This window comes from Urocitellus parryii, chromosome 4 (assembly GCF_045843805.1).
Source record: "Urocitellus parryii isolate mUroPar1 chromosome 4, mUroPar1.hap1, whole genome shotgun sequence".
NCBI classification, from domain to species: Eukaryota; Metazoa; Chordata; class Mammalia; order Rodentia; family Sciuridae; genus Urocitellus; species Urocitellus parryii.
In genome coordinates, this window is record NC_135534.1 from 19,372,423 (window position 1) to 19,387,288 (window position 14,866).

At 37.3% G+C, this 14,866-nt stretch overlaps 1 protein-coding gene across 1 annotated transcript; it reads right to left on the reverse strand.

The window, feature by feature from the left end:
• Window positions 1-13,547: 13,547 nt before the first annotated feature.
• LOC113175079 (olfactory receptor 4B13-like) lies at window positions 13,548-14,477 on the reverse strand. Its single transcript, XM_026379242.2, has one exon. The coding sequence runs from the start codon at window positions 14,475-14,477 to the stop codon at window positions 13,548-13,550; it is 930 nt and encodes a 309-aa protein (XP_026235027.2).
• Between the last annotated feature and the right edge of the window lie 389 nt (window positions 14,478-14,866).

Genomic DNA, 14,866 nt, shown 5'->3' on the forward strand with positions numbered 1-14,866 from the left:
CCCACTCAACTTCAACTCCCTTCCATTCAAGTCAGGGTCCTCTCCCCTACCCACAAGACCACCCTGTCCATTCCCACCACAGAGCCTCCCTTCACCAGAAATGCCCTCTCCTTATCCCTTCAAATCCTGCCAGTCTTGCAGGCCCAGAATACACCAGTGTGCTTAGTGAGGCTCACCATAACCACTCCAATGCATATGAATCTTCTCTAAGCAAATTGGGAAAAATACTTTAGTCATTTTCCTTAACTGTGAATCTGATCATGTGACTTCTCTGCATAAAACCTAACAACACTTCCTTGTTGTCCACAGCAGGGTGTTCAAGCTCCTCATTTGAACTGACCATGATCTTCCTTTGCAAGCTATTATCCCTCCCCAGAAGAACACTATGCAGCTATTTCCTACCCCAGGATGCCCTCTCTTCCTTCTTTCTGGATTGCATAAAGAACCTCACCACATAAAGTTCACTCTTTGTGTTCATGTCATACTTTATCATATTCTTTTTAAACAAGTAATAGATTGTTTTGTGATTGCAGTTTCTGTGTCTTCATTTTGTACTAAGAAACATATTATTCTACTATTCAAAAATTTTAATATTATTCTTTTTTTTTTAATATTTATTTTTTAGTTCTCGGCGGACACAACATCTTTGTTGGTATGTGGTGCTGGGGATCGAACCCCGGGCCGCACGCACTCCAGGCGAGCGCGCTACCAGTTGAGCCACATCCCCAGCCCTAATATTATTCTTAAATCTTCATTTTTATTTGCAGTTTTGATTGGTAGCAACAACTATCATTTCCATAGTATTTACTGTATACTACATATTTATACATGCTCTGTATGCATTAATTCACTCAAGTTTCATAGAATATAATTATTTTCCCTCCTATATTTTTCTCATGAGAAAACAGAGATAGATAGAGAATAAACTTAAAAGCCAAGATTCCGTGCTTTTTAAAGATAATGCTATATCATTTGCAGGAATAGGGCACATAACTAACACAGCAGTGAGGAGTTCAAATGAAATATAACCGAATGTTGGAAGCCAGATTTTTTATTTGCCTACATAAACACACCTTAAATGAGCATAAGCTCAATCTTTTTTGGCCCATTAGAGCAATTAAGTAAATGTGCCTTAAGCCAATATGAAAATTACTCAGAGATAAAAGGAAAATCATAAACAGTTCAGGTTTCTCTAGGCTTCATTCCCTAGAAGAGAAATAACTGCTAGCCTTCCTCTTTGAAAGCTATCTTTTCCTTTTCCATCACATCTTTCCTATGTTCATTCCTCTGTCTGCTACCCCTCATCCCCATTTACCTGCTCCCACCATGTCTCCAACTTAGTGGTGAGAAATGTTTCCTTTCCCCCCACAATGCTGCCTCACTCAGAAACCAGGGAGTGGAAAGGTGATCAGCACATATAGAAGCCACAACCAACACACCAGTGAGTAGAATATATGCCAGGTGACCTTCTGTGCATCACACCAGAGCATAATAACAGGATGCGGACAACGCCTAGAGAAAGACAGGAGAGCCTTGATGCACCCTTATGACTGACCCAAGTGAAATAGTGGAACCTCTACCTCAATCACAGCTCTCCCTTGTAAGTGCTAAATAATGCCTCACAGAACCTAAGAATGTAATGGGCTTTCAAAAGCATCAAGATTTATGCTATGCATGCTTTACTAAAATAAAAATTACCAACTAAATTTATTTTCCCCTGTCCCACCCAAGATCATCACACCTGACCCCCTCATTTCACACATGAACTACCACAGGTCGAAGATCAAATTTAAGCTACCCAATATCCTACAGCTGTTTAGAAATCTTGCACGTTCAATACTAAATACATAAATACATACGAAATACACTTCTGTTCACATAACCTACTTTCAGGTCAACAGAGCTGGTGTGGCTTTGTTCTGCCTTGGAAAAAGGAATTAGACCAGTTGGATCTCAAAATATAGTCAAGTGTCTCCAATTCATCACGAAGTTAGCACTCCTCTGGAATAGACCATTTCTTAAGGACCTGTTCTGGTTTGGGAAAACTTAAATAGGAAGGAGCATTGGATCTCTCCCTGAAAATTCTAACACTTCAGCCAATAAGTTCTCTGAGCTAATCTTACCAACCAGTAGATTTCTCACTGAGGAACCCAGTAGACAAAGTCTCAGTTAAACCACTCTAAGAGCAGTACTGAAATGAGTTTACAGAGGTATTCCCTTCTCTTCATAGATGAAGTGAGAGGGCTAAGAGGTTTTGTCTTCCCCAAACCACACTCCAGTCATTTTCCAACCTAGGCTGTCTTCTAATGGTACTGGGTGGGAGTTGCTACTGCAATTGAAGGATAGGATTCGTCCCCAAGGACAAGCCACTCATGGTCCTGAGAGCTTTTGAAAAATAAAGAAATGATGTAAGATGATAACAAAGAAAGAAATAATCAAAACTAATCTATGTCAGGTTTAATATTTGGGTTTATAATTTTTAAGAAACAAACAAAAGCTATAGGAATAGCAAACCTAGAGATCTTGAGATCCTGTTTTGAGGTAGAAATCCTACCCACCCACATAAAGTCCAAAGGTTGTGATTAAATGGTGAGAGCTTTGAACTATTATAATGAATTAAGTTACATGCTATAACCAAGGGACCAACTCCCCTGCTGAATTTCTTTTCTGTACAGTGAATCTTTGACAAATTACCTATGACTTCAGGAAAGGCTCAATTGTTTCAATTACTTGGTAAAATTAACACAATTTTTATGCTCAATGACAAAGAATTAAAAGAAAAATATTCAAATTAGGACAGAAACAGGCTTTTGGCCCAGACTTGCCTACTGAAAATAAATGCAATAATAATAACAATGAGAAAGACAGTCCCTGGACACTGATTCTGGTTCAGGAGTTGACTAACTATCTGACTATAGCCATGATGTTTCACTGCCACCCCCCAATTCTCACTCCCCCCTGTTTCTACTTCTATATAAAATGACTGCATTTGCCTAGATTACCTTCCTATTCTCACATTCCTGTCCTAACATGCATATATTTATGCATAATATTCATGTATAAAATTACCCAGCTCTCTGTGTCTCCATCTCTCTATAGATGATAGCGGTCTTAAGCATGCAATATTTTTATTATAATAATTATTAGGACATATTAATTGTACAAAATAATGAGAATCATTGTGACAATTTCATATACATATATAACATACTGTGATTGTATCCATCCTCCCAATTTTCCTCTCCTCCTTCCTCCCAGTTCCCCTTCTCTTCAATAGCTCCCCTTCTAGGAGAACAGTAGAGTAGATCAGGGGAAAAGGAAGGTACGGGGGAATGAAATTCTTCAAATTATCTGCATGGATAAGTATGTCACAATGAATCCCACTGGTATAAATAAGTGTAATGCACCAAAAAAACTTTAATACTTCCCCTTCTCTTTCATGTCATCCCTCTTTAAATTTCTTTTCTAAATTCCACATTTGAGAGAAAACATATGATACTTGTCTTCCCAAGTCAGGTTCATTTCACTTAATGTGAAGACCTCCAGTTCCATATATTTTTCTATAAATAACATCATTCTTTTCATGGCTGAATAATACTGGTGTGTGTGTGTGTGTGTGTGTGTGTGTGTCTGTGTTGTGTGTCATATCCATTCATCTGCTGGTGAGCATATAGGATGATTCTATGATGTAGCTATCGTGACTTGTGCCATAACAAATGTGGGAATGCAGATTTGATTATTGCATGCTGACTATGATTCCTTTAGATATATATTCATGAAAGTTATGTCTAAATAATAAGGTGGATAAATTTTTAGTTGCTTGAGGAACTTCCATATAGTCTTTCATAGCAACTGCATTCCCACCAACAGTGTGTAAGGATTCCTTTTCACCCAAATACTTGCCAGGATTTGTTATGTTTTATATTCTTGATAACAGACATTCTAACAGGGGTGACATGGAGTCTGAGTGTACTTTTGATTTGGATTTCCTATTTGACTTAAGATGTTGACCATTTTTTAAATATACATATTAGCTCTTTGTATTTCTTCTTTTTAAGATGTGAATGTTCCATTATGCTCCCATTAATAATTTGATTACTTGTGGAGTGTTTGTTAATTTTTTTAGTTCTTTATATATTACAGGTATCAATCCTTTATCAGATGAATAGCTAACAAAGATTTTCCCCCATTCTGTAGGCTCTCTCACTCTATTGACTGTTTCCTTTGCTGTGCACAGTTTTCTTAATTTTATGTAATCCCATCTATCAATTCTTACTATTATTTCCTGAGGCAATGGAGTCCTGTTCAGGAACTTGTTGCCTATATCTTAAGGTGTTTCACCCTTGCTTTCTTGCTAGTTGTTTTAAATTTTAGGTCTTGTTTTAAGGTCTTTGGTCTATTCCCAGTTGATTTTTATACAGGGTAAGATGGAAGTCTAACCGTAATCTTCTATCAGAGAATATTTGGAAACTTCCTCTGAAAGAGATGTCACTCACTCATTCAAAAAATACCATTTAGTCTTATGACGTACAAAGCACTGTCCTAGGTGCTGAAGATTTGGCAGTGAAAAAACAAAGTCCCTATACTTATGGGATTTATCACCTTCATATGCCCTCTAGGACATGAGGGAGGTAGAAGAGAAGCAAGCAAAACATATATAAAGCTTTAAGGTAACTCAGCAATAAGGCCTTTGAAGGAAATAAAACAAATTAAGGATGACAGGAGGTGCTGGGGAATGTTATTTTATAGAGAGAGGCTGTAAGGAAAAGCCAACTGGTTTGAGAAGCTCTGGTTGCTGTCCTGACCTGAATTAAAGGAAGTAGGAAGCATAAAGAAACCAGTGAGGAGACATCAAAATGCTCCAGTCAAGAGATGATTGTAACAAGGACCTGGATGGTAGTGATGAAGCTTTTAGAAAGGGTTCAAATTTTGGACACATTCAAGGTAGAACTAACCAGATTTGTTGGTGTTTTGGCTGAAAGATGAAAATAGAAAATCAAGGATCCTGCCAACATTTTAAATCATCCAATCAGATCAGAGCTGCCACTTCCTGATGTGAGAATAACTTTTTTTTTAAGTGGAGAGCAGGGAAGACCAGAAGTTTGATTCAGGATAAGTTCGATGAACTTGCATTTTAAAATTCCCAGCTAAGTTGTTGACTGGAGAGTCAAGTATCTGAATCAAAGTTCAGGGATGAGGTCCAAACTGTAGCCACAAGTTTGAGAGTCATCAACTCCATAATGTCATTGAAAATCACAACACTCAGTGGGTTGTGTTTAGAAACTCAGAGATGGAGCAGTGATGAGAACAAAGCTCTGGGCTCATTGATGCTACAGAGGTGGAAAAATGAGAAGGAACCAGCCAAGGACCAAGGAATGCCAGTAGGAAAGCAACCAAGTGATAAAGGTTTCATGGGAAATAAGGGAAGTTATTGTTTCAAGGAGGGAATAATTAGATTCATCTAATGCTGCAAAAGGTCATTCCAGGAAGTGGCTAAACATGAGGCAGGAATTCACAAGGACCTCAATTCCATTCCTGAAGCAAGGGTAGAGACAGGAAGGAAGAGAGCTGACTGGTGAAGCCCTGTGGCTGTTGCTGGTGTCCCTTCTCTCCAACCACCCTGGCACCTGGTGTGGAGAATGGGTGACCATGTGAGGGTGGATTAGAAGAGCTGGTTAGTGAAAGGCAGTCAGCTGCAGCACCACCAGGACACTAGGACAGCAGCAGTCTTGGGCCAACTCTGAGTGACAGCTACAAGTTTGAAGCAGAGGTGAACACTTGAAAGCCTGTAGACTTCTGCTGTCCAAATTGGTAACCACTAATCATTTGTGGCTATTTAAATCTAAGTTAATTAAAATTCAGTAAAGAAAAATTAATATTTTTCAGTGACAGTCCACGTATTTCAAGTGTTCAGTTGTCACATGGCCCAGGCTACTGTGTATGCATCAGAAAGCAGAATTTTTCTCTAGAATGTAAGCTCCATTAAGGGACTTTCTCTGTCTTGTGTGCCATTGTATCCCTAGCACTTAGAACACAGTCTGGCACATAGTACACATTCAATTAGTCATGTTGAGCGCATTATTAAATTGATCTAACACCCCTGGAATGAGAGACTGATTAAATTGTGTTATGAGACACTGTGACAGCACCAAGCCATTACAAATCACGTCTATGACAAAGTTTTCTTCACGTGGTAAATTGCTGTAAAGTGCCTGAGAACACATGCAATCCTTACATCCATTCTCCCCTTTCTCCTTAGGAGCAAAGAAACCTGATATTTAGCTGAACACAATTCCACACAGAATCAAAGATTCAAAGTCTGCCTTGTAATTAAGGATGGCCACGTGACTAATTTTTATCAAGTAGGATGAAAGCAAAGGTGCTATGTGGCACATTGAGAGAATCTCCTAAAATGAAAGTGATCAGTTCTTTCCTTCTGCAATATAAATAAAATTCCAGAGCCAGGTTGTTCCACGTGGTGTTCAATGACCACATGTGGCTATTTAAACTTATTAGGTTAAATGAAATGAAAAAGTAATTTCTCTGTTCACATTGCAAGTACTCACTAGCCACTCCCTCACTGGACAGCAGAGATATGAAACATCTCCTTCAGGGCTGCACTTTCTACCTATGGACTTTGTAATTCTATCCATTAACTTGCTTTGCTTTCTGGGTAGTCCAACCTAAACCTACACAAATGAAAATAACTAATGGAAAAAGAATACTATTGCATATGAAGAGTAGATAACTACCTTCTACAAATTTCATTAAAAAGATTATATTATTTTTAAAGGTAAATTTTTAATAAGAGATTTACAGTAAAACTTTATTTCTTAAGACTAATCTTTATCAACATATTTTTAGGTTTCAATAAATTATTTGTTAATAATAAAAGTAATGATGACTAAGACCAAAAGAAACATTTTAAATGTATGCATTGTATACAATATAATATTATTGGTTTAACCTAGCATTATAGTCACAGGAAATTTTTAAAGCTAAATTTACATATATATTATTGCAGAGAATCATGATAGGGTAATCAATAAAAGATTTTTCAAGCATAACATTATATTACTTTGGAATAGCATTCTGTAGGAGAAATGAAATGAAAAAAATTTGTTCAAGGACAAAAAGCCATAAAAAAAAATTCCTGTTATTTTTAATGAGTAATTTTGGAACTTAAATTGTTATAGCATTTTTATTTCATTAGAACATTTAAAGGAGTGGTGTAACATTTTATCTTAAATCATCAATATTCATAACATGCCAGAAGTGGCATCTTTTAAAAAAGTGTAAGTTTTTAATGGTGTTACAAAATCAGCATTTGAGTGCTCTTGAATGCAGAGTGGGATAGACTACTGTGACTTGAGAAGAGAAGTTTAAATATTTCACATATTCACACTATTCTCTAAAATATTGAAAAATGCCTTCTTCAATTTCTGCGTTTTTTCAAGTGAGACAGCAACAACATGAATAATTAGCTCTCAATAGACCTACCCCATCTCAACCCTCAGTAGGCGAGGTAATCCCTGAGCATTTTCATAGTTCAGTTACAGTAAGATTTATCAGCCTGTGCAATTTCAAATAACTCAAGAGTTCATTGACAATATTCTGTCTCTCTCACTGGGGAAACCAAACCATTCAGGAGTAAGCAACCCCCACCATGGCCTTTCTCCTCAAATCCGCCTGATTTAAACAAGCAAGGTGCCCAGAGAGGAGCATAGTACCTTTACAAATGTTTTAAAACACACATAAAAGGGTATAAAATGCATTTAACATAAAAGATAAGGAGGAAGCTAAACTCAATCAATATCCATTTATCAAATATTAAATGAATGCCCAATGCCAAGTACTTGGTTAGGCACTAAGAAAGTAACTAAGCAACAGAGAATGTTTACCCCCAAATCCTCAAAATACAATGATTGAACTGCCAGCAAGTCCTTGAAAGCCTTGGTGATGGAATTAACACCTATTCTGGTCTTTTTGCAGGACAGAAAGACCAATGTGTGGACAAGAATAGAGTGAGCACACAAAATAAAATTAATGGTGATGATCCTAAGGATTTATATTAATTTAGAGCCATGTTCTCTGTACCATGTTGTTTCCCAAAAGCTTTATATGTGTGTTATTTGATTTAAAATTCAGAATAATCTGGTGAAGTTCATGCTTGGGTTCATTGAATTTAGGCAAAAATGGTGTTCACAGAAATTCACAAGCTTGGATTTTGGATTGTGTCTGACAGGCAATTGGGACAGCCTAAGAAATTTCAAAAACTGAGCTCTCAAAATTTAACTTAGATTAAGATCTTTGACACATTCTCAAAGGCCGACATACAAATGGCTAATAAATATATCGAAAATGCTAAATATTGCTAGTCATCAGGAAATGCAGGTCAAAACTACACTGAGACACTATCTCATTCTACAGTTAGAAGGACTGTTAATGAAAAAAGAAATGTGGACGAAGATGTGAAGAAAAAGAAAAAGTAATTCTTACAAATAATTGCTGGGAATGGAAATTAGTACAGCCACTATCGAAAACAATAGGGAGACTCTTCAAAAACCTAAAAATAGAACTACCATACAATCTGCTATCCCATTCCTGGTCATAAAGCCAAAGGAAATTAAATCAATATGCAAAAGAGATTCCTGCATACCGATTTTTCTTGTTGCACTACTCACAATAGCTAAGATATAGGATCAGCCTGTGAGACCATCAATGGATGAGTGATAAAGAAAATGTGATATTTATATAACATATATATATATATATATATATATAACAGTTATATATTTTTATATATCACATTTATATATTTATATATTATATTTATATATCACATTTATATATATTGTATTATATATATATATGATACATGTATATACATAATGGATTTGTTATCTGTGTGTGTTATTTTCCCTTTTTTTGTATGTCCATTTTTTTTTATACATGACAGTAGAATGTATTTTGACATATTATACATATATGGGAAAAAACTTCCCTTTATTCTGTTTGTACATGACGTGGAATTACACTGTTTGGTTGTGTATTCAAATATGAACATATATGAACAGAGGTAAGTAATCTCCAATTCATTCTACTAATTTTCCTACTCCCATTTCCCCTCCCTTCCTTTCCTTCCCCTTTGTCTAGTCCAAAGTATTTCTATTTTTCCCTATCCCCCATATCATGAGTTAGTATCCACATATCAGAAAGAACATTCATCCAGCCTTTGGGGGTTTTTTTTGGTTGGTTTTTTTTTTTTTTTTGGATTGGCTTATTTCACTTAGCATGATAGTCCCCATCGATCCATTTACCAGCAAATGCCATAATTTCATTTTTCTTTGTGGCTGAGTAATATTCCATTGTGTATACAAACCACATTTTCTTTATCCATTCATCTATTAAAGGGCACATAGCCTGGTTCCATAGTTTAGCTATTGTGAATTGAGCTGCTATAAACATTGATGTGGCAGTGTCATTATAGTATGCTGATTTTAAGTCCTTTGGGTACATATCTAGAAGTGGGATAACTGGTTCAATGGTGGTTTCATTCCAAGTTTTCTGAGGAATCTCCATATTGCCTTCCAGAGTGGTTGCACCAACTTGTAGTCCCACCAGCAATGTATGAGTGTACCCTTTTCCCCACATCCTCACCAATATATATTGTTGCTTGTATTATTGAAAATTGCCATTCTGACTAGAATGAGATGAAATATCAGTATAGTTTTAATTTGCATTTCTCTAACCATTAGAGATTTTGAACATTTTTATATATTTATTGACTGATCATATTTCTTTTTCTGTGAGTGCCTGTTCAATTCCTTTGCTCATTTATTAATTGGGTTAAAAAATAAAATATTTTGGAATCAACCTAATAAAAGAGGTGAAAGAACTCTACAATGAAAACTGCAGAACACTAAAGAAAGAAATTGAAAAAGATCTTAGAAGATGGAAAGATCTCCCATGTTCTTAGATAGGCAGAATTAATGTTGTCAAAATGGCCATACTACCAAAAGCACTATACAGATTTAATGCAATTCCCACTAAAACTCTAATGATTTTCTTCCCAGAAATAGAAAAAGCACTCATGAAATTTATTTGAAAAATAAGAGACCCAGAATAGCCAAAGCAATCCTTGGTAAGAAAAGTGAAGCAGAATGCATCACAATACCAGAGCTTACACTGTATTACAGAACTGTAGTTACAAAAACTGCATGGTTTTGGCACCAAAATAGACATGTGGACCAATGTTACAGAATAAAATACACAGAGACAAATCCACATAAATACAGTTATCTCATACTAGAAAGAGGCACCAAAAACATAGTTGGAAACCAAGACAGCCTCTTTAACAAATGGTGCTGGGAAAACTGGAAATCCATATGTAGCAAAATAAAATTAAACCTGTATCTCTCACCATTCACAAAACTCAACTCAAATTGGATCAAGGACCTAGGAATTAGATCAGAGATATCATGTTGGCTTAGGAATCAGCTTCCTTAATGAAATTCTTAAAGTGCAAGAAGTAAAATCAAGAATCAACAAATGGGATAGAATTAAACTAAAAAGCTTCTTCACGACAAAGGAAACAATCAAAAATGTGAAGTGGGAGAAAATTTTTGCCACCTGCATCGCAAATAGAGCATTTATCTCCAGGATACATAAAGAACTCAAAAAACTTAACACCAGGAAAACAAATAACCCAATGAATAAATGGGCAAAGTTAGTCAGCTTTTAATGGCCATGACTAAAATACCTGGCCAGAACAACTTAAAGAAGGAAAAGTTTATTTGGGCTCAAAGTTTCAGAGGTTCACTTCATAGCGACTTGACTTCATCCCTCTGGGCCAAAGGTGAAGCAGAACATCGTGGCACAGTGGAGGACAGCTACTCACCTCCTGGTAATTAGGAAGTGGGACAGTGTCCAAGGATAAAATATAAACCCCAAAGGCACCTAGTGACCTACTCCCTCCAACTGTGCCCATCTGCCAATTATCACCACACAGTTCAGTAGTCCTTTCAAAATGTTAACCCATCTACTGGATTAATCCACTTGTTATAGCTCTCATAATCTAACCATTTCACCTCTGAACATTCCTGCATTGTCTCATGCATAAGCTTTTGGAGAACATCTCTTATCCAAATGGTAACAATAGAATAGCAATCAGATTTAAAGAAGAATGAAATTCTATTACGTGCAGCAAAAAAAAAAAAAAAAAAAAATGGAACTGGAGACCATGTGTTAAAGCACTATAAGTCAGGCAAAGAAAGACAAATATCATGAATTCTTCTCAAATGTGGAAACAAAATATATAATGAAAAAAAGTCACCCTGAAAGTAGAATAGTGATCACTAGGGACGGGAAAGCAAGTTGGGAAAAGGGGGAAGGAGAATGGATAGACTATATGATCAGTGTGTTTTATATGCACATATGGAAATTTCACAGTGAATCCCATTAATATATACACATCAAACTGTGTTAAAAATCATTTTTAAAAAATTAACATGAAGAGATGTGCTGCTCATCTTGAAAGTATTCAAGAAGAATCTATGAGATTTAATTAACAAGGATCACATATGGGCCTCAAAGACTGTGCTCAACAAGTTCTTATGAAGCACCAACAATGGGAACAATACTTAGAGCTGTGAAAAGGTGAGGCCTGCCCTCAAGCTTACAGTCTAATGAGAGAGATACACACAGTATATTTACAATCAATAGGGCAAGATGTCATATAAATATAAAATGAAAGTAGAAGGGAGACATAATTCCACCCAAGGACAAGGGAGGTGGCACAGGTCTTCAAAAGCTGGTGACTTTAACCTGGTTTTAAAGATGCATAGAGTTTTCCCCAGGGAAAAGGGAGGCCCAGTCATTCCATGCATATCCTCAGGGATTAACAATGGACATGCATGGACAAGGATGAATGGGGACAAGGGAAATGAAGGTTTCCTGCTGCCTTTAAAACCTCTACTCACCTCCAAGTTCAACCTGCCCTGACAGGAGGAAGGGAAACCCCTAAGGCACACAGGAGCTCTGTAAGAGCTCCTGCCTGCCTTGTTGCAACTCATCTTCAAGGAAAGGTGCAAGGATCCAGGGAAAATTCAGTGCAACTTGTGTGACTCCAAAGCCAAGAGGGACCAGTTTTGTGATAATCTCTAAATTGTCCATAATGTTAAGGGACAGTGTGGTGACATGGAGATTCTGAGAAGTGAAATAACAACATAGGCTGTCTCATCTCCCTTCACCAAGAAGCAGCAATGGTCACCAAAAGAATGGTATTGACATGGTCACTTACGATAAGGGACAGTGGTCTGGAGTACAAACATGTGTGGACATAATTGCCACCCACCTGTCATTCTTCAAGTTAGGGAAAAAAGCATTTTCTCACATTCTATATTTTTACATCCGGATGAGACTAAAAATGATGTTCTTTTGTGAAAACATTTGACTTCATATTTTCCTAGTGATAGATATAATCTATGTCACTTTAATGTTACATTTGTTTATCAATGTTGGACACTGTGAGAGGACCAATGACTATCTTTTGTGTCAACAAGACCCTGCACTGATTGCTCTGGAGACTTCTCTGGTAACCTTGATCAGATAGATAGTCTATGGTACCAGATTCCAAGAGTCAATCAGACAAATAGAAAAATTCAAAGTTTTAGGTTTTTTAAAATATTTATTTGTAGGTATAAATGGACACAACACAATGCCTTTATTTTTATGTGGTGCTGAGGATCGAACCCGGGTCCCACCCTTGCTAGGCGAGCACTCTACCACTGAGCCACAATCCCAGCCCTAGTTTTCAAAGACACATTTTTCCACATGAAAAATAAAATTAGTAACCTCATACCCAAATAAACCCGATAATTTCTCAGGTAGTTTTAGTTTTCTAATGATGTATAGGTGACTGTCACATAGGAGATTAAAGAAACAGGGAAGAAAAGAAGAACAAGTAATTTTAACCTATAAATCATTTTCACAAAGGCACTTTTGGACAGAAGGGATAACTCATAATGTTTAAAATCACAGTAAAATAACTAGGAGTAACCACAATTTATTAATTATTTTAAATTATGTAGTAGAAAGAATATTGAATTTTCCCAGTACAAAGAGATGCTAAGTGTCTTAAATGATGGGATGCCAATTATCGGATCTGATCATTACACCATGTATACATTTGTTGAGATCTCACCCTGTATCCCATAATTGTGTACAATAACTTGGTGTCAGTGAAAATTACAAATGTGTTTTTTAAAATGTATTCTTTGTGGTTGCACTTGATTTGAGCCTTCATATTACCAAAACCAAGATATCATTGGAAATCATGGAGCCAGCCAAATGTCATAAGATTCAATGGAACACCTGACCTCTGTCCTTGGATTCCACGGGGACTTTGGGTTAACAAAATTCATAGCAGCAACCCATGAGGTCTTTATGTTGCTTCTAGCCATTATTAAATATCTGACAAAAGGCAAAATCCATTTCAACAAGAAAATGCTTTTTTTTAACCCTATCCCCATCCTTCAGTTTTCTTTTCATTCCATCCCTGAGTTCTCCCTTCTGGCCCACAGCTTCCTCATGGCATTTTTCACCTCTGCGTTTCTGAGTGTGTAGATGATGGGGTTCAGCATGGGGGTGATGACCGTGTAGAACACGGCCACCAGTTTGTCCTCAGTGTAGGTGGATGAGGGCCGCAGATAGAGGAAGATGGCAGGTCCAAAAAACAAGATGACCACCGTGATGTGAGAGGCGCAGGTAGACAGGGCTTTGCGCCTCCCCTCTGCAGAGCGTTTCCTCAGGGTGAACAGGATGACGATGTAGGAGGACACCAAAATGAGGAAAGAGCACAGGGCAATTAACCCACTATTGGCCAATACAGTCACCCCTTCCACAAAGGTGTCAGTGCAGGCTAGCTTGAACAAAGGCTGCAGGTCACAGAAATAGTGGTCAATCACATTGGGACCACAGAAGGGCAGTGGGACAGTGACAAGAACCTGCATCATGGAGTGAATGAAGCCCCCCAGCCAGGAACCAGCCACCAACATGTGACACAGTTGACGACTCATAATGTTCATGTAATGAAGAGGCTTGCAGATGGCCACGTAGCGGTCATAAGCCATCACCACAAGCAGGAGGATCTCAGTGACCCCAAAGAAGTGGAAGAAGAAGATCTGGGCCAGACAGCCATTCAGGGAGATGGTTTTGACCTTGGCAAGTAAGTCAGTGATGAATTTAGGGACCACAGTAGAGGAGTAACAGATCTCTACCAGGGACAGGTAGCCAAGGAAGAAGTACATGGGGGAGCGCAGACTCTTACTGACACTGACCATTACAACAATGAAGCCATTGCCCACCACAGTGGCCAGGTACACGGGGAGAAACAACACAAAGCACACTCTCTGCACCTCTGGGTCCTGGAAAAGTCCAGTGATAATTAACTCAGTCACGTTATTTGCACTGGCCATGTAGACTCCATTCAGGTGTGCTAACACGGTATAACAGGAGATCTACAATAAAGCAAACAATGATTATAACATAAACCCACCTCATTGAAACCATTTTGGAGAGCTAAAACAGCTAATATGAAAACATCTGCTGATCCAATAGACATTTTCAGCATTAAATATTAGCAATCTAAAATTTTATATTGTTTTTATTTAATTTTTGCTATTAGAAAAGGAAAGTTCAGATTAGTGATTAGTTTACCAAGATCACAAAGAAAATTGTGAACTCTGAGACTCAAAACCAATATCTCTGACTTCAAGTCCAGGAATCTTTCTAAATCGTCACAAAATATTCTGAATTTGAGAGCCACTCAAATTAATAGCCTATATTTGTATCATCTATATTGTCT

Excerpts from the sequence above, each read along its gene's own strand:
- LOC113175079 (XM_026379242.2), bottom strand. The coding sequence starts at position 14,477 with ATGGCCAGTGCAAATAACGTGACTGAGTTAATTATCACTGGACTTTTC.